Genomic DNA, 21,461 nt, shown 5'->3' with positions numbered 1-21,461 from the left:
CACATTAAGGCTAATGCGTTGCTTGGTTCAATTACAGTTGGAAGGGAACATAGAGCTGAAAGCATGCCATGTACCGGGAGTGGAGAATGAAGTGGCAGATGACCCCTTCCGCGCACAGATGAGCAGATTCAGGGAGCAGGCACTGGGGCGAAGAGGAACATGACCCCCTTCCAAGAAGACTTAGGGTCTCTGGCTAAACAGACTTGTCGATACTAGTGGCCAAGAGCTACAAGAAATGTGCAGGGACAGTGATGCTCATAGGAAATATCCAGCACTGGGCGATGCAGGCAAGACAAGGGGGCCTGTGGAGCAATTCATTCAATGGGCCTTTATTAACAGAAGGACCAGATGCTGGGCCCAGGCCCACCTATCAGTGGTAGCACACTTCTCCAAGTTAATCACGGGACAGCAACCCACCACATCTTATTTAATCAAAGCAGCAATGGAGAGATGGAAGCGCTCGGAAGTGGTAAAAGCGGACAATCGTAGGCCCATAGACTTCAATGGATTGGTTTTACTCATGAATGCACTGGGGGAAATAGCAAAAGACACATATGAGCTCAACCGGTTCGAAACAGTCTTTGTGATTGCATTCCTTGGGGCATTTTGGCTGAACGAGCTAGTGGCCTCACGTACGACAGGCCCTGCAGAGCATTGCCTACAGGCAGCCGATGGCAGGCCCGTGTGGCGGAGTTGGAACTGCACCTGAGAAGGTCAAAAACTGACCATGCCGGAAAAGGTGCTTTAATAAGGGTGGAGTGCATCAGGAACTCAAAATGCTGCACAGTATGCTGCCTACTAACCTACATGGCAGCACGGCTAGCGGGGGAGGGCCCCCTGTTAAATCATAGGGATGGTAACCTCTTAAGTAAATTCCAGTTCTCTGCAGTCCAAGGAGAGGCTACCCCAACACGCAAAGGGGCGTGGATCCCAACAGAACAATGTACGAACCGTCTGGGTGAATTACAACTCTATGATATGCAAATGAGTTATGACAAGCAAGTGATTTATGACTAACACATGATTTAGTGTTGATGATTTATGACGATAATGCAGAATGATTTATGACACCAAACGTATGACTGCTTGTGACACAATGATTTATGATACACCAATGATTTATGACTCGTGATTTATGATGAGCAACAGAATAACATATGACACCCGATTTTACGATGGTTCATGATGATGATTTATGACACTGGCCATAAAAATATGTCCAGCAGAAGTATAAAATGTGTAGATATGTAAATGTAATAAAACTGAGGCCAACAACGTTCACAAAACTACAAGTGTTGGCTGTCTTTGGTAATACATATATGTAAGATTTGCATGCCATCCTGGAATGGGCACAGTGCGGGTGTTATAAACAGCCGGGCAGATTGCAGCCACAGGTCCCCAGTCTCCAAAAGAGCGCTGGGGAAGTCTTCTCCAACCAATTCTGGTACTTCTCTGCAGGAGAGCAGCTCCAGGATTCACAGGGTTCGCTGTCTGTGCTCAGGCTGCATCCGGAATGACACCTTCACCGTGATTAGAGTGGGATTGTTGGAACAGACGCCTCATCATGACTGGAAATGTTAAGGTAGGTAACGTATGGCATGATTCCACTTTAATTTGTATGAATATATTTGACTGCTGGCTCCCCTCTTCGCTCGACTCAAGATTTATCTAATTGATTTAAAACTGTGTGGTGGGCGCAGTCTGTGTGAAAACAGTAAACACAACTATTTGATGCTGCCTGGCTTGAGTGCTACGGGTTCGTCTTACAGCACTTTCTGCCTCATTCCTTTCAGATTCACATCTTAGACTCCAGCTGCATCAAGGTGCGTTTTCATACTGACTTTAACACTAGTGATTTTCAATTATAATTTGAGAATTAAATTACCGCCCCTTTGATATTACAAGCTGAGTACTAAACTCTCATGTGGAAAATGGCACATGCCTGTGGCACACATTTTCCAGATGAAGCCCCGCCACGATACAGTAATAAGTCTCCGCTGCTGTAGCACCACTCTCTAGGTTTGTCCAGGTGCCAGTATCCCCACTTTGGGTGGCAAACTCTGAAGCAGAGCGAAGGGGGTTGAGCCTGAGGGCGCTGTCTGTTCTACATTAATGGAAGGATGATATACAATTTGGTTTGCGGGCTACATTTTACTTGATATGCGATCTGAAAGGCAGTGTTTTGTTTGTCATGTGTCATCAGTGTAATGTAGCTGATTGGTTTGCAAGCATGAGCTACATTTTGTGGGACGCTGACATCTTTTATGGTCGGTGAAATAATTTTGTGTTGGAGCAACAGGCACCAGAAAGCAGATCAATTTACTGCGCACTTTAAAACTTCTATAAATGTAATAGTATTGTTGTTATATAGCAGGCCGCAATTATGTTTGTTTTGAACTATAGAAGCATTTATCCTGTGCCATAGACACCCTCAGCTTTATGTTGTATTTGCTTTTATGCTGCACCACTTTCAAATGCCACTAGCCGCCACTGAGCTGCGTACCCCTTTTTAGAGGAGCCTCCAAACAGGTTTTGCTTCTGCGGAGTAGAACTTAGTGGGAGCTACCGCGAAGTTAGGCTGATTGGTGATGTATCTTGGGAGAATCAATGAACAAGTAGGTCCCAATCTCCTGTTGGTACTCAAGCACTTTTTGATGGAAAATATTTAAAGTCAAAGTTTTCAATAATGGCTGTTTGAACACCTTTAGCACCAGAACTGGGTGGGCATCACTTAGAGGGCATGACTCACTTCAGGCATGGTCCAGGTGGGAGTTCAAGGTTGTTGGAGCATTTTTATGTCCCTATAGCTTAGAACACAAGGCCAGCCAACTAGCCCTTGGAGTCACTCTGGTAGTCCTGGGATCAAGCAGCAAGGCAGTCCTGGGCAGTCCTTGGAGGATACAAGGCAGGCTTTAAGCAGCAAGCCAGTCCTTTGGTAGCAGCAGAGAAGTCTGCAGAAGTACAAAGCAGGCCTCAACCAGCAGGGCAGTCCTCTGAAGTACAAAGCTGTCCTGCTTGGGGTCCTCTGCAGGTCCAGGAGTGAACTGAAGAGCGGGTATGAGGGTATAATTTTTATAACTGTTGCCAGCTTTGAAGTGGAAGAAACTTCCAGAGTTTCCCCCCACAGATGGTTCTGGAATTTCCTTCTCCCTGCCCAGGCTCCAAGAGGTCTGGAGTGACAAAAGGCTGGTTGAATGTTCTTTGTGAGTCTGCTGAGGCAGCACCTTTGAATGGTAAGTGTATCAGGGAGCAGCTCCATTCCACACATTCTTATAGGATAGCCCATTCTACAAATACCTAGTCCCTCTTTGTCTTACTGTCTCAGAGAAATATACAACGGTGAACTGCCATGCTGATCGCAGTCATGGGAACCAGTACACAGACTCCAGGCACCGAATAGAAATGTGACTTTAAATCTGACTTTACCATTAAAAAGAATTGTCAATTATAATTCTTTTCAGTCCAAGTATGACATTTCTACCTGTTCCCAATCACACGTTATCATTTATCAAATGCAATAAAGTAACTCAATGTTATCCTACAGAAGGAGGCCTCATAATAGTGAAAAACTAATTTAGTAGATTTTCACCACCAGGACATGTAAAACTTGAAAGTACATTTCTAACTTTTGAAATTCAATACACCATTTCCTATGACCTGTTTAGGCCCTACCTTAGGGGTGTCATATATGTACTAAAATGGGATGTTTATATGTGGCAAAAAGTTTATTTTGACAGGTTCAATTGGCAGTTTAAAACTGCACACAGGTTGAAATGGCAGACCTGAGACATATTTTAATGGGCTACTTAAGTGGGTGACATAATAAGTGCTGCAAGCCCACTAGTAGCATTTAATTTGCAGGCCCTGGTTACAGGTAGTGTACCACTTTACGCGGGACTTACAAGTAAATTAAATGTGCCAATTGGGTGTAAGCCAATTATACTATGTTTTAGAGGAGTGAGCAGAAGAACTTCAGCACTGATTTGCAGTGGTAAAGTGCAAAGAGTGCTAAGGTCAACAAAAACGAATTTCAGCAAACAGGAAGGGACAAAGCAAAACATTTGGGGGAAGACCACACCAATGGCTGTCTGGTCTAACACCGGAATACATTATGATTATGTGTGCAAACAGTAACATTTGAGGTCAGCCAGACCACCTATGGAGAAGTAGTACATCACTTGCATTTTCGGACAGATACATTTGGATTCCAGTGTAGTTTCCTTAAACTAAAGGTTGGATTATTTGTAAAAAACATCTCATAATGTTCTCAGTGTTTCACATTATAGGGATGATAAGCATCCATAATGCTGCCGTATTGATTTTAATTACTGAGCCATCCAGCTGATCAGACTATGGATGATCAAAAGCACCCAGCACATTTCCTTAGTTCTACAGTTAAAACAGCTATACCCTTGGCTTTTTAGTCAAGAGGGCGTTCATTGGCAGGCCTCATTCTAAACTTCCCAAACTGGTCTGATGCAGTATGGTGAGCATAAAAGATCCTATCTTGTTCTGTTTAGAAGTTGAAAATCCAAAGCAACACAGAAAAACCTTGCTGCAAAGAACTGTGCAGGGAGGCAAAGAGAAGTCCACAGCCAAGGGACACGCCTGAGAACAGATGTGACTGGAAAATAAAATTTCATTCTATTTAACATTAGCAATGCTGTTTAATGGGGAACCCCCAACATGACATACCACAACAAATCACACACATCACAATATGCTTAAGATACCTCACCCTTTGGGGATAATGGGAGGCGATGTGGCAGTTTGCCAACTTGAGGTGAGGGTAAATGCAAACAAAAACAGGGTGGTTAGTGTTTCAGTTACCAACCATTCACCAGTCATATAATGGCTTAGACATGGAAACTGCAGTCACCCATGTTTTACAGAGTTCAACATTGGAGGGATGAATTTTTGAGAAAGTCAATTGCCCTGCTGTTGAGCAACTCTTACAAAAATAAATTGACTTTGGATGTGAGTCCCATATCTGTACTCTCTCTAATTTTAAGTCGATTATTTGCATAATCACTCTGGAAGGGTTCCATATCATGTACTTTACTGCCCATTGCCAGAATATAATTTCAATCTGTGTTAATATTTCAGCCATGTTTTATCTTTTATTGCTAGCAAGATGAGTTTCAAGTCTCCACTTGTGATGGATGTTTGGGCCTCTGAGCGGGACAGGGCACATTTTCATGCTAAGGTAGGTGTGAGTATTTAGGAAACTTTGGGGCATATCAGCAACAACCGGCGATAATTATCGCTAAGCGCACTTAGCGCTAGGATAATTATCGTCGGCTAACGTGGATTTTTATCGCTGAGATAGCGTGCTATTAGCAACGCTTATCTCAAAAGCGATAAAAATCCTAGCGCTGACTGCCAAACAGTGAGATTATCGCTGGAAACCCAGCGATAATCTCACGAATTTTGGCGTTAGCTTGATGATAGGACCTCACATACTTAGCCATGATATCCACCTTCCATAGGCTATGCTTCATAGCGTGGGGCTTGATGATAGTAGAAATGTCGCTTAGCGACATTTCTCCAGTCAGGTCAGGAACGCCCACTTTGCATCTCATTAGAGATGCAAAGCTGGGCGTTGAGAATCCGGGCGCTAATGCAAGGTTTCACGCAATAGTGTGACCTTGCTAATTAGGCGATAAAATTATCGCCGCTTTTCTCCCGAAAACGGACACAAAAGCGATGATAATTTTGTATCGCCTTGTTGCTGATATGCCCCGTTGTGCTTCAAAGAGAAGTGCAAATTTCCTTGAATTTGCCCAAGAGAGTATTCACCCAACATCAGGCAGCAGGGATTTGTTTGATAGAAGAAACACTTCTTCTCTGCTCACCAAATATGAAAGTTTCAGAGACGGACTTCAGCAAATTGAAATCGGATATTATTCAATGAAGTGACTGCCATTGTGTATCAGTGCTGCTGCCACAGGCATAGAAGCCATAGGCATAGAAAGGGCACGCTTTAACTATTCAAGTGTCAAGTCTATGAAAGCTACTGCTCCTAAGACTAAAACCCATTTTATAAAATATGTAATGGGTGCAAAAATATGTAAAAACAAAATGCTTGGTTAAGCTTTTTTTCGAATATGACACGTTACAACGCACAGGTTTACAACACATGCCATTACAACGCGGTCATTACTACGACTGCGTTGTTGCAACACATACCATCACAACGCAAGTCATTACAACGACTTGCAGTAGGGGGACGCTGGACTTTGGAATGGTATAATTTACTATTCCAACTCCAGTCTGTGCAACAGTAGGGAAGGTGTTGGATTTTAAATCCAACACCTTCTGCCCCCTACAGCCAGCCGTTGTAACGACTTGCATTGTAATGGTATGAGGTGTAAGAATGCGGTTGATGTACTGACCGCTTTGTAATGGCATGCGTTGTACCACTTTTGTTGTAAACAATATTTACCCTTTCTTTCATGGGTGCCCCGTTATGCCAACAACAAACTGCAAGGAGCCACATCCAGAATTTTGCCATTAATACCATCCATTTATTATGGGGGACCATTATGTCAGCATTTGCTTCCAGTATTCCAGGGCAAGCCTTTTGACATGGTAGACCCAATCTTAAATGCCACGGTTGTCTTCCCTTATGCCAAGAATTACCTCAACTGTGCTAGTGCCAGCATTGTACAATGGGTGCCCGATACCAAGAATGTCCTTAAGTGTTCCAGCATGAGTAATTTCCCGCAGCTACCCCATATGCTATGCGTTAGCTTGTGTATGCCAGGGTCAGTATTTTTCCATGGGTGTCCATGCCAAGAATTACTTCCAGTATGCCAGCATTAGCATTTGTGCCACTGTTGAATAATTACCTCCAAAATGCTATGTCAGCCCTTGTCACTCCTAGTATGCAAGTGCCAGTAGTTTGTCACAGATGCCTGTCATGTTAAAAATGTCCTCCAGTGTGCCATCACAAGTATTTTGCCATTGGTGCGCCTGTAAGCCAATAACTGCCTTCAATATGCCAGTGCCAAAGGCACTCACAAGCATGACACCATTTTCTCCATCATACTCACTTACAATCACTTACTCTCAATCATTCTCACACAATGTAATCTCAATCTCACTGACTGTGTTAATCTCAGTCTTACTCACTCATTCTTACTCATTCATATTCACACTCACTCTTACACAATCTTACTCTGGCCCATTAATAGTGTCTTAAACTCGCTCTTACTTATTCTTACTCACACTGACTGTCTCTTGCTCTACCATTGAGCCACATTCATTCACTATCACTCACATTCAGGCTTACTCTCACTCACTCCTACATTCTCACTCTTACTCCTACTCATTCTTTCTCACACACCATCACACTCATTTGTATTTGTTCTCACTCACCCCATCTCACTCACTAGCAGTCACGCTTACTGTCACTCATTCTGACTCACTCATGCTCACTTACATTCAGTCCTAGTAATTCACACTCACTGGCTGTTACTCACTTCACTCATGTTCACACATACAGACACAAAAAGCTTGCACATACATGTTATCCCACATAAACACACAAGCATGCTGCTATTTTATCTTAATTTGAAACGTGGACTTTTAGATTATTTCAATTGATATAATGATAACTAAAATGTAAATATTTACTGAACTAATGACATTTGAGATAGAAGAATCCCTACTCTGGCAGTTGTCTCTCTAGTAAGAGTACCCTGGGGGGTAATTGCCAATATCTTGAACACACTCAACACAAAAGAAAACATGGCTAGAAGGATGGTAAGACGTGATGTATTGTTTATGTCAACTTTGAATATATCTCCGTCACAAGAAATTTGTTTTTCTGCTGCAATAGTTGTATCCTGTATTTGTACAAACTTATCACTCCAAGGGGTCTCAAGGTGCTGGGAGCATCAGGGAGATTAAGTACGCTCTTGCTCAGAGTCACAGGGTGTTGAGCTGAGCTGCCACCGGTGCCGGGGATCTAACCGTGAACCTTGTGCTTCGGAGTCAGGCGCTCTGGCCACTGCACCACACCTCTTCTTCTACAAACCTATTAAATCATATATTTTATATGTAGGTATATATTTTAGATGTGAACACTGGTGTGTCCCCCCTTTTTGCCTATGAGTATGAGTGTCTTTATAGTTATGATGGCTGCTGGGAAGGCATTTGTGAAGTAAATACTTACATATTATATTTTGGACACTTACTATGTTCCATGATGGCTCAACATGATCGGCACCCTGGTATTCCATATATGTGGCAAAGCCCTCATTAAGCCAGATGTCATTCCACCACCTCATTGTCACAAGATTGCCAAACCACTAAATGGGAAAATCAAACCAAATGAGCATTATCAAGAGAGAACACTGTAGTGAAATACTATGAATTGTGTAAGTGGCTAAATCCAGCAGTTCCCTTGTTCAATGAAACCAGTGCACTAACATACCAGAGCCAGATCTGTCGTTCCAATTAGCAAAGCAGGGATATGTAATTTGCACACTGACCTGTTCGGGAATGAGAAAGCGATTTGCAAAGTGATCTATGTATGGGTTTGGAGCTTAATATAAATTATGTTTGTTGCACTTACCTTACATACATATTATGCCACGGATAGTGTTCTAATCAATGATTTAATTTCAAATGTCATAGTGATGTGATAAATGATATCATAAATTATGTCATGATTGATGTATTATGTGAGGTCATAAGCAGTGTATGGCGAGGGCTTGAGTTATAGTTTCTTTAGATAACTATAATTGGTGAATTTGAGCGATATTTAGCTTGAAAGGTTGTTTTAACTCTCATTTTCACCTAACTATATTGTCACTTTGACCATTGTTTTTCATTTAATTTTTATGCTTTTTTTAACATTAAGCATTTTACCATACTTAACTAGGCCAACCCTGTGGGGTGTACAACTGAAGGCCATGCCCTGCTCCCAACGCCACCCCATGTGGCACATCCCTCCAGCTATGCACACCAGGGCACAGAGTGGGATTGGTGACAGGCCCTACAATGAACCCCTCATGGACGGACAACCCCTTCTTGGCCCCCACACAGTCACGCACGTGGCAGTTTGAAGACCCATATCTTACCTACACTTACCATGCATGGTTAACACTACATGGTAAAGTTTGTGTAGTAAAGGCATGAATGGGGCAAAAGACTGTGTGGAAAAGAATGTTGCCTCTGGGCTGCAGTGTGCCCCTGAGAACCGTGATTCCCTGTTTCAGTGCACCTCCAAACTACTGATAGCAAAGGTAAGGGCTTTTAAGCATTAATCTAACATCACAGATTGTATGAGGTAGGTCGAGTCCTGTGCTATAAATTGTACATCCACTATCTTTCAAAATATTACCATAATTACAGTGACTTATTATCAAGATATCTGAATTCAGCCTTAAAACACCTTAAGTTAAATTGCATCACTCTGCTAAATATGCTGCAAAGCAAATGAACAAGTGAACAACTAGTACCTGATGTGAAAGCTCATGAGCCATAGAAATAAGTGCTCTCTCCTTGTTTTTTAGAGATGATTCTGATGGGTGAAGAAAGAGAGCTGCCTCTCTATATGTGACCAGACCCCAGTTCTCCATGGCTCCTGCACTGAAGTCAGGAATACCTATCTGATCTGCAAAGAAAGAGAGCAAAAACAATTGATTGACAGCTGAATACCCATACAAAGCAGAATCTCACAGAGTTAGGAATATGTTTAATGATAAATATTAGTAAGTCCCTATTAAACAGGCATCAGTCTGGATTTTGTGCACTCTGCTTTATTTTCTTAAGCTCTTTAAAAATGCTTCATGACATGCATTGATGCATTGTGGCCCTGGTACCAAATCATACGTAGTCCTATTCTGTAAATTACATTGTCAGTTAATAGGTCCGAGAGATGGCATCATGAAGAGTAACATCTCCCGGACAAGATTACTTTCAAAGTATTTTCTGAACTACACCTGAACCAGAATAAAAAGTGTCTCAAGGATGTTATGTAAGGAAGTGACTGTATTAAACAAAAAGGGCTTAGTACTAGGATTTCTATTAGCTGCCAATCCCAGATTTGTATTGGTTCATGGACTTAGGTTTTCAATTGGTTATAGGACCTAGATATTAGATTATTTTTGTTGTACAGGGCAAGGGTTTATTTAGTTTCCATTGCTAGGACTTCTATTGTGTCTAGGCATTGGGGTTTGTGATCCTGTTGGCTCTAGACAGGCCCAGTGCACTGAAATGAGATGCTTACATTCCAGCACGACGCATCACTCAAACCCCTTCCACTTTAAACAACAACAAAAATAAGCAACAGCACCAAACACACAAACTTTTCATTTCCCCATACTATATCACAAGAGAACTCAACTTTATTTTAAAACCTTACCAAAACTCAATCCTACACCACCAGCAATTTCACATACTCAATATGAGCCATACTCACCCTCTCAAAACACAGTCATATCCATAATATGCCTACTTGAGCAGGACAATGAGGGTAAAGAATGCAACAGTCCTAGCACCATGAGCCCAAAACCACTTCCTACCCCCTCATCGTCTCATACACATTAAGAAAAATTCTCAGCCAAAAATAATTGTATCTCCACAAAGCAGCCAATGGGTGAAAACAACAAGAACCGAATTGTATGCCATTTCACTCCCAAAAGAAAACTAGTAGATCATATCTATCAAACCCGCTCCCTTATCCAACAACCTACAAAATCTCAAAATGTAAACTATCTGCATCTATATCATCTTACCAAGAACATTTAGCCTCCGAATTTGATTGCCTGCCAAAAGCTAGCAGCCCAACCAGATGCCCATTATACTCCTGCTCTTCATTAATTTACTGAGTACAAAACAATATCCACAAGGAACTCACTTGTAATCATAATACACAGTTTGTGACTAAATACGTCACTCTGATTTAATCACAGCACAAAATAGCTTTTCTTTTTTAGAAAGCATATCAAATTAATTTCACGTCCACTTTCATAATAAGCCCTCACCAAGGCCTATACCTTTATTTGTAAAACCTAACCTCAGCCGAGGTAGGTGTTTATTTTATTCAAAAGTTCATTTGTTTCATATCAGAAAAATATATACATTTCTAAAGTTGAACATATATACACAATTCAATATTTACAGTGATGTGTGACCCCAAGTGAAAAAACCATAACCTATTACATTACATATGTATAAACAAGGAAAAAGAATTAAAAGGGTTATTGGTGATATATATAAGGACAGATTTTGTAATTTGTAAATGATTCAACCCGAAACTGTCTCTATTATATGTGTTGTCGACGGCGTTTCGACCCACTCTAGATACCGGGTCTCTTCAGGACTGTATTTCTGGGGACCAGATGTATACACTCGAGTCCAATGGATCCCGTGGTATTCGACGGATTGCGTCCCGCATGGTTACAGCGTTTCCTGGCTATCGTCCTCATTAAATGACAGACGCCCCAGTCGCTACGGGAGTAATCCGGCTCATCAGTGAGATCTCTCCTTATGCGAAATTAAAAGATGCTAAAAATTACCGATTGAGAGGTTATATTACCATTGGAAACACACTGGAGTATTCCGATCCGTGTCTTGGCCGTTACTAGTGAGACAGTGAACTGAAGTTGAGAGTAATCTTCCTTACCAATTCATACGGGATCCATTGGACTCAAGTGTATACATCTGGTCCCCAGAAATACAGTCCTGAAGAGACCCGGTATCTAGAGTGGGTCGAAACGCCGTCGACAACACATATAATAGAGACAGTTTCGGGTTGAATCATTTACAAATTACAAAATCTGTCCTTATATATATCACCAATAACCCTTTTAATTCTTTTTCCTTGTTTATACATATGTAATGTAATAGGTTATGGTTTTTTCACTTGGGGTCACACATCACTGTAAATATTGAATTGTGTATATATGTTCAACTTTAGAAATGTATATATTTTTCTGATATGAAACAAATGAACTTTTGAATAAAATAAACACCTACCTCGGCTGAGGTTAGGTTTTACAAATAAAGGTATAGGCCTTGGTGAGGGCTTATTATGAAAGTGGACGTGAAATTAATTTGATATGCTTTCTAAAAAAGAAAAGCTATTTTGTGCTGTGATTAAATCAGAGTGACGTATTTAGTCACAAACTGTGTATTATGATTACAAGTGAGTTCCTTGTGGATATTGTTTTGTACTCAGTACCTACCCGGTTCACAAGGACATAAGGGTTGCTCTTGTTGTTTTGAATACTTCATTAATTTACAGCAAGAAACATCAATCAACATTTGCATCTATACCAGTTAAAAATATCAGTAACTTATTAAACACAAGAAATTCTCCAGAGATATTGAAGAAGGCATACATATGTCTACCATGTAAGAAGAACAGTTTGGACCCTTAAGTCCACAACAGCTACAGACTAATCTCCAATGTACCTTTCAGTAGCAAAATTATGGAGATACCAGCTTTTCACCAGATCTCCGAGTTCATAAAAGTCAAGCAACTACTCTCAGATTGGCATACAGGATTCTGGAAAGGAAGAAGGACTGAATCAGTCCTAATCGCAATTTGGGAATGACCTGAAAACACGGTCTAAAAAAATGGTCTAGCACATTACAACTCCTGGACCTTTCAGCAGATTTTGACATAGTACATTATGATATCTTACTTCTTAGACTGAAAGATGTCTGTACGGATGGCGTAACTCTCAATTGGATTTGATTTGATCTAAAGAACAGGTGAATTCCAATTCACAAAGACCTTTCTCATCAAATCCTAACTGCATAACACAATATTTCCACAATAATCCATCATCTCACCAGTTCCAAACTCATCAGTTTCAACTATGCAAAATGCACACATATAACCCTCAAACAGAAGAATCCTAAAGATATAGAAACGAAACACCGAAACTCTGCTCCTGCCTCATAGCCATTGAACAATCGATGATATACAATCATTTGAAGCCAAATCCTTCAAAACTTTAAATAATGGCCAGTAGTTAGTAGAAATGTTAAGATCCTCTATCTTAATGGACAGATGAACCAGGGCCTCTGCCAAAATATAGCAAAAGAAGCAAGTAATCTGGGAGTTTTCTTTGATTCTACACTTCCCATGAAAACTCAAATGGAAAGGCTGTCTTAATCATCTTTCTACACAATAAAAATTCAAGAACTATGTTTCCACATTCAAATTTCTCCAAACGTACAAACACCAATATTACTGATCAAATTCAAGCTTGCACTCTCAACTATCAGAAGGTAAAATAAAATCAAAAACTTTCTTAATTTAAATATAGAAGCCCAAATCTCTGCAGTCCTAAAGACTGTACTCTGTCTCTCAAATGCAAGAAGATCCTTTTTCAAGCTTCTATACATTACACACAGAGCAATAAATGAGAATGGGCAAAATAATTCATGCAAGCAAAAATATTCCCAACCCGGGAACTTGCATTGAATCGTGGTACCACACTTAATAATTCCTGTTTACAGGGAAAAAAACCATTGACAGCACTTTCTTCCCTGTTTATCCAGCATCGTATGGAGCTCCCTACCTGCACAGATCAGAGCAACTGACAATTGATTAGAGTTCATATGAATGGTTAACATCTGTTTTATCCCTAACGTGATCCAATAGAGAATCTAAATGATCTCAGTTTCTGAACTCTCAGACTACAAACAGATGCCTCTCCAGGACTCTCTAAGATCACGTGAGAACCACATCAGCAGAATACCTTGACAAACAAATCCTTACTAATTTTAGTGGGAACTGTCATGTAATTCCTAGGACCCCCCCAAGACCTGTGCATTTTGGATGACCTAAACTGAGGGCTTGGTGTTCAGACAGACTCAGGACACCCCCACAGGATGAATCAGCCGTTAGACCAGCTAGCTCTTTGGTGCCACTACCACATTGTGTATTCTAAAGCGGTGTATGTAGTTTCTAGCAACCACTGAACATGACAACCCTGATTCCTCAGGTATTGTGGAAACAATACTGTATCTTTCGCTCAGTCAGTCAGTCAAAAACACTTTATTCGATTAGTTAAAATCATAAAAGTACAGAAATTCATAAAAGCATAAGCCATGACATAATCAATAAAAAATATGGTTACAATAAAACCATATAATAAAACAACATACAACATATTTAAAAATCATTAGAAAATTACTCATATGATGCCCAAGCTAGAAGATTGTTTGTATCATTCGCTCACTCACTCGTGCTTGCTTTTCTCAGAATACATAGAATGACGATTGGAACGGTTTCAATAATTATTTATTGGTCAAGCGTCAGTCTAGTATGAAACATGTTAGCTCCTCCCCTATGGCTCCTCCCCTATGGCAGAGGAGCGCCCCCCCCCCCTTTTCCGGCAGCATTTAAACATAAAAAATAAAGCGATAATAATCAGGTTTATTATCGTTTTCTTTTTTCCCGAGGGGCTAAGTTTTGGGCGCGGGGTCACCGCAGAAGGTAGTGGGGACAAGCATGAGAGGAATGTTTTGTACTGGTATCAGTGCACATGTGAGTTTGGCCGGCTATCTCAGGACAGCCGAACCCACATGTTCATTGAAGCTGTCTCCAAACCGAGCTTCACTGCCGGGTTAAAGACAGCAGGCAAAGGCTCTCAGTCTAACTGGGAGTGCAAATTCAAGGTGCTCAGGCCAATCCTGACACTGCTTTCATGCTGCCAGCAGCAGCATGAGAGCAGTGTCAGAATTGGCCGCAGTGGAGAGCAGCTTACAAGACAGCGATGTGGCGATCCAGCGATGCAGCAGGTAAACTTGTTCTTGCTTCTTTTGCTATATTTTTTTGTGTCGTCTGCCCGTCCCCCCTTGACAACACCGCGACTCTTTCGAGACACCGGCCTCTCCTAGGTACAGCCAATTCTAATTGTCTCTAACAAATATGAGTACAAATGGCAGGCTTGTTCACAAATGCATGAAGTTGAAATTATGTAACCGAATCAAAGTAAAGACTGCATTGTTTAATACTGCCAAGTATTCAGGGTAATTGGTGCACAGTTGAAAACCTCTCACGATCCATAATATCTTGGTCGAGCAGATAAGGCTTAACTCTTGGAAGGCGGCATTAAGGTTGAGTGATGAAATAATAATAATAATAATAATACTGATGAGGATAACGATGACAATGAGAACAACTTCATTTGTTTGCTGTAACACATTTCGCCCTAAGTGGGATGGGTATGCCCAGACGTGGGTCCCTTGCTCACTGTGCCACTGATCATTTGTTTGCTGTGACAATGAGAACAGCAGCAACAAAACAAAAACAGCATGACCAATAATTATTCATAACATTAACATAATCACAAAAATGATAATAGCCATCTATTTTCTTTAGGCGACTAACAGGAAGTTCCAGAATAAAATTCTAAAAATGTATTTCCCATTTCCTTTGCAATAATGGCTTAAATGAATATTGAAAATCATATTCCCTTTTTCCCTTTTTTGTTCTGCTCTTTTTTTGTGTTTTTATGATAGTTGCCAACATTACAGTACATTACAGTATACAGCTCCAACAGTAAACAAAACATATGACTTACTACTGGACCTGGCTCAATGCCATGGATCTACCCAAGCTGTAAACACTGGAGGTTGGCACACTACAGGTTTGGTGCAGAAGCTAGCTGCAGGCCAAGCCCTGCAGCAGACCTCTAATATGAATAGCCATTAGGGGGGGGGGCAGCTATATTTTGGTGACCATTATGTGTTGGTTGCTGGGCTGGCCACAGTCTAGACCAGTAGACTAACCCTCTTTGCACAGGGCCAAAGCCCATACTCATGGCCTTTGGTATGTTGGGTACATGGTTGCAAGTAAGGCTCTACAGCCAACCTCCTTTGTGGGTTGCACAGCGGCTTTGAGTGCCTGCAGTGGGCTGAATGCAGGCCTTGCACCTGTGATGATTCGACGCCAGGCCCTACATTCAACTGTTGCATATGGTCATTATAAAAAAAAATATCAATGAAAAGCCATAGGTTAAAGTAAAGTTTTCGTTTTCTTTGGTTACAACGCAAAGTAGCCTTGAACCCCTACCACCACAGCCCAGAAAGGCCAGAAATGCCATTAAAAACACATTTAAAATGAAGCTATGGTTATGAAACAAAACCTAAGAAGACACTGAAATTCACAAGCTATCGTTAGGTAAACTAGTCATAACTCACACACCCATCATGCAGTGTTTATGACCTCACATTTGAGGATACTGATGACATCACTGATGTCATCATCCAATCGTACCATAAATCTGCTCGTTTTCCACTAAGTAAAATCGTTTTAAATTCATTCATATTTACGAAGTGTCTAGCCTAAAATACACTTATTGCAGAAGTATTAACTGGAATAATTTTCCTATGAATACACCACGTAATAATACAATAACCTCCACCAAAGAAACGTGAGTGTACTTCAAACATTAACCCACTACAATCACAAATAGCAGCAACATAGACAAAGACACCCACTAACTACTACACAATCATCATCACAACCTGAAACATGCATCTTAATATACCACTCAACTGCTGCAAAAAGCAAATAATAAAGGTTCCAAGTCAGTGCTGCATAATTCATTATCAGTGCAGTGGGTGGATCACGTTTCCTTGTGTTTTCATACATTTACTATGAGAAGGGGTGTCATTATATAGGAGTGCAAAGAAAGCAATGTGAGGCGGCCTCAGCATGATGCAAAACATAAATGTGTCACGCTATTATTTAAAAAGTGACATAAAACATCCCTAATACTCTGCAAATATGACAAGCAAAGAGAGTAAGGAGGGTAGAAGCCAGAAGGGCATAGAACAGGAGGATAGAATGCAGGAAATGAGTACTCAAGAGAGTACCAGGAAGAGGAAGTTGAGGTTCAACCACCACCTCTAAGCTGCCACAGCCAACGAATACTGTCTTGTTGAAAGGCTTCCCTGATAAGGTCAATGTTCTGGCTTGAGCATGTAGGACTGGGCAGGATGTAAGAAGAGATGGCATGATTGCAAGCATAGGACAAAGGAGAAGTTAGAGCAAAACCTTAGTGCTACAATTGAAGAAGGCAGTAGTCTAGACATCCAACAGGAGGTAATACACATGGAGGAGTAGGTGGTGGCAGTGTTCTCTGAAGTGGTTGATGATTTAATGGCTCTGACACCACTGATTTAGTGGATAGCAACATTTCTCAGTGTACGTAAAGTGGCAAACTGAAACCTGTTAACATGTTGTGGTAAACACTGCTGTGCTCCTGGTAGCTCTGCTGTGACTTTGGTTTCTATGATGTCACCTGGTGTGACATGGCACTGCTCGTCAACATCGTCCGCTCGCCAACATCGTCCGCTCGCACAACCTCAACATCATCTCCTACACCGTCGACACTCAACTGATCCTCTCACTCACCAAAAACCCCGCCACCGCCAAATCCAACCTCCAAGAAGAAATGAAGACCCTCGCCAGCTGGATGCAGACCAGCCGCCTGAAACTTAACTCAGACAAGACAGAGGTGCTTATCCCCAGATCCACTCCCTCTGCCTGAGAAGACTCTTGGTGGCCAGCTACCTTGGGATCCGCACCCACCGACCACACACGCAACCTGGGGTTCATCCTGGACTCATTGCTCTAAATGACCTAGCAAGTCAATGCCGTCTCCTCCTCCTGCTTCAACACCCTCCTCATGCTGCGCAAGATCTACAGATGGATCCCCACCAGGACCAGAAGGACGGTCACACAGGCCCTCGTCAGTAGCAGATTGGACTACAGCAATGCCCTCTACGCAGGAACTACGGCCAAAATCCAGAAAAGACTTCAACGCATACAGAACACCTATGCATGCCTTATCCTTGACATCCCCGCCACACTCACATCACTGCCAATCTGAGAGACCGGCACTGGCTCCCAGTCAACAAGGGGATCACCTTCAAGCTCCTCACCCACGCCCACGCCCACAAAGCACTACACAATGCCGGACCAGCATACCTCAACAAGCGTCTCACCTTCTACACCCTCAACCACCTCGCCATCCCCACCGTTCCATACATCCACAGGACCTCCACCGGCAGCAGATCCTTCTCCTACCTTGCTGCCAAGACATGGAACACCCTCCCCACACAGCTGCGACAGACCCAGGACCTGCTGACCTTCAGGAGACTTCTCAAGACCTGGCTGTTCGAGCAGTAGCTGCACCCCCACATCCCCCGCTCAGCGCCTTGAGACCCTCACGGGTGATTAGTGTCCTCTACAAATGATTGATTGATTGATTGATTGATTGATTGATTGATTGATTGATTGATTGGTGTGGGTTGCCCAGGTGTTGGAATGTGGCTTAGGACAGGAAGTAAGTGACACTTATGTTGAAGAGCAGTTGATGGATGGGGTCTCTGTATTCTTGGGTATGGTAGAATTTTCTAGAAAGTTGGTCAGAAATTCTCGCACATGAGTGTTAATATGAGGTGTTGTCTGAAGAAAGGTGTTGCAATTACCTGCGATGGTGCTTGTGAGTAGGAGGTTGTACGTTTAAAGAAACTTCTCAGTGCTTCTCAGGGCTACTCCCAAACTTAAGAACTTTGATCCAAAAAAAACAAACTGATGCAAATGTGAAAGGCCTTGGTGCGGTCCTACAAGTGTGTGGTAATGGTGTGAACACCATCTTGTTTGTTTCACGTGGGTTGAAGGATGCAGAATCAGGGTACTCTGTAATTGAGAGTGAGGCTTTGGCAGTGTACTGGACAGTGAAGAAGCTGAAAATGTTTCTGTGGGGGTCAAGCTTTGTTTGTGGACAGACCACAAGCCTCTAATTGAGGTGTTCATGAAGAAAGGGGTGGTCTTGTTTCCAGTAGGATAACCAAGTGGGTGTTTGCTCTTCAGGAATTCAATTTTACCATTGAGTACTTACCATGTGTGAGGAACACAGTTGTTGACACTCTTTTGAGGTTGGTACCTTTGGATGTGGATACATTTGACATGAATGTGTGGTCTGATATGGAGGCTAGTTTTGTGTGTCTTGTTGATTGTGAGACCATTTCTGAGGAAAGGTGGCGTGATGAGCTATCTAAGGATGACGTTCTGGGAGAAGTTACACATTTGTTGGGAAGTGTTTGGAGTAACAAGAGAAAGGGATCTGTAGGATGTCAAGTTTTCTGGACTGTTAAGGATGAGTCATGTACTAACAGGGGTTTGCTGTTCAGGGGAACAAGACCTGTCCTTCCTGCAAAACTTAGGGAGGAACTTGTTTGTCTCGCTCATAGCACACACCAGGGAATGTCAAGTGTAAGGAGAATTCATAGTTCATACTCGTGGCCAGGATGGTGGAAAGGGTTGTATGACAGTGTTCGATGTGTGCACTTAGTGATAAGACCAAACAAACAAGGGTACAACCCATGGAGATTAGGAAATTACCGGATGGTCCCTGGAGGGAGATTGCGCTGGACATTGTGGGACCAATTTATGGAGAGGGGTTCCAGAAGTTTCTCATTGTGTTGATTCATATATTCTCCAAGTGGCCTGAAGTTTGCATCTCTAGCACAACAGAGAGCAAAGATATCATCAGGTTCTTGGAGATACTCATTGCACAAGAAGGTTTTCCCCACACTCTACTTACTGATAATGGGGTGCAATTTACCTCCAAGGAAATGAAAAAATTCCTTATGGAGAGGGGAATAGAACACAAGAAGCGTTCCTTGTATCATCTGGAAATTAATGGAATGGTGGAAAGGCTGAACAGGGTCCTCAAAGAAACAATTTCCATGGCCAACTCTAATTCACATGATTGGAAGGAGGAAGTGATGAGACAAGTTGAAATGTACAGGGTCTCCCCATATTGGTAAAACGTTTCAGTTGTTCAGGGGTAGTCTCCCTAATACTTTCGTAGAGCCGCCCTGGGTAATAACTGTGAGGCTGAGGTGGGCAAATAACCTGGTGATTTAAGTTGGAGTCTGAGAGAAGAGGTGAAATACAGCAGAGAAAAAAATACTTTGATTTGAAAAACTCAGTGGAGAGGTTTAATGACGTTTTCCTAACCCATTCAAGTAATTAAGACTTTAAATAATACTGTAGGAACTCAGGATCATCCCATATGGAATCTGAACAGAGTTGTCTTGTACAAGGGGCCGTGCAGCAGCTGCGAGGATGATTCAAGTTCCAATAAAGACTTGGGAACGAGAAGGCCTGGCAGGATAGTGAGGAGACCTAAAAACTTTGGGGACTGTGTAAATCACTGTTTAGAAGGGCAAGTATATTATCGCTGTGGTTTTGTATTTGTTTTATTGTCCAAGGAGGGAGGTGTGTGGTAATCACTGCTGTGCTTCTGGTAGCTCAGCTGTGACTGTGGACACAATGATGTCACCTGCTGTGGGTTGCCAGGTGATGGAATGTGGCTTAGGGCTTGAGGGAAGTGACACTTATGTTGTAGAGAGGTTGCTGTAAGGGGACTCATTATGAATAAAGAACCTGAACTTTGCCAGTTCATCTGGTCTTCTTCTACATCGTCAGGCAGGGGGCAAATATCTTAACTGCCAAGCATGTCACTTGCGTTTCCATGCATGTAGAAATAAACAGTGTCACTTGTCAGATACACAATTACACACTGTGTTGGCTGTTGCAGTTGCATCTCAGCAGTGCAGAGCTTTCAATGTTCATGTTTATGCACATTGTCCGACATGTAACATCCCCCACTGTATTCAAGGGTCTTTTTGGACTCAAGGAAGAAACAAATGGTTTCTACACAGCAATTGCTTAGAACACCAGCATGGAAAAACAGACATTCAAGAAACCAGTGTAGAAAGCAAAAGCATAAACAAGATATGATTGTGAGGCAAGGACGAAACATATAAATTAGAAGGCAAAACTAAGCACCCACAGAAAAAAGGTAGAAGCTCTATTAGCACAATTTTGCACAAGAGCCACTTGTTCTGATAGGCAAGGGCTGTTTTTCATGTACCAAGATTTAACAAACATAGGATGGGAGGACGCTCCTTTGCACTTTTCAGCTGCTAGGCAGGGGAATGGGGTACAAGTCAATCTCAGAATGCTCAAATATGAAGCTCTGATCAAAAAACGATTAAATACCTCCCTCTTTACTCATGGCTAGGACTCCTTGAATCACTCTGCTGGCTAGCGCTGGTATGCTTCCCTGTTGGAGCAGCTGTGCACTATACAAATACAAAAGTAATTACATTTTTTTCAAACTGATAGGCTTAGCAATACAGGCAACTGGAGTAAAAAGCATGAGCTCCTAGTTAAGACACTTGATAGCCCAGGTTCCTATTGAAGAAACCAGTAAAATATTCCTCATTCCAGTTCCATGCCACACAGTGTATGACTGACAGCAACAATGAACAGGTTTGAGCTAGCAGCTGCACAGTGGGAGCACTTAAAGGGCCTCTACCTGAAGGAATGCATAGAGATTCAAGGAAACAACAAGCAAACATAATTAATTTTCAGACTGAAACATGAAATGGGCCCATTACAG

At 42.0% G+C, this 21,461-nt stretch overlaps 1 protein-coding gene across 3 annotated transcripts in view; it reads right to left on the bottom strand.

Moving 5' to 3' along the window:
- Positions 1-21,461, bottom strand: part of LOC146860512 (aminopeptidase N-like) — an 832,137-nt gene that overhangs the window by 501,585 nt on the left and 309,091 nt on the right. For all 3 annotated transcript variants that reach the window (XM_085644423.1, XM_085644424.1, XM_085644425.1), the window contains 2 exons: positions 9,471-9,625; positions 8,202-8,315 (listed from right to left, as the gene is read on the bottom strand). In XM_085644423.1, coding sequence (XP_085500549.1) covers positions 8,202-8,315; positions 9,471-9,625 — 269 coding nt within the window. The remainder of the gene's footprint in view (positions 1-8,201; positions 8,316-9,470; positions 9,626-21,461) is intronic.

Source organism: Triturus cristatus, chromosome 3_1 (assembly GCF_964204655.1).
Source record: "Triturus cristatus chromosome 3_1, aTriCri1.1, whole genome shotgun sequence".
In the NCBI taxonomy this organism is placed as follows: domain Eukaryota; kingdom Metazoa; phylum Chordata; class Amphibia; order Caudata; family Salamandridae; genus Triturus; species Triturus cristatus.
This window is presented reverse-complemented; position numbering and strand designations above follow the sequence as displayed.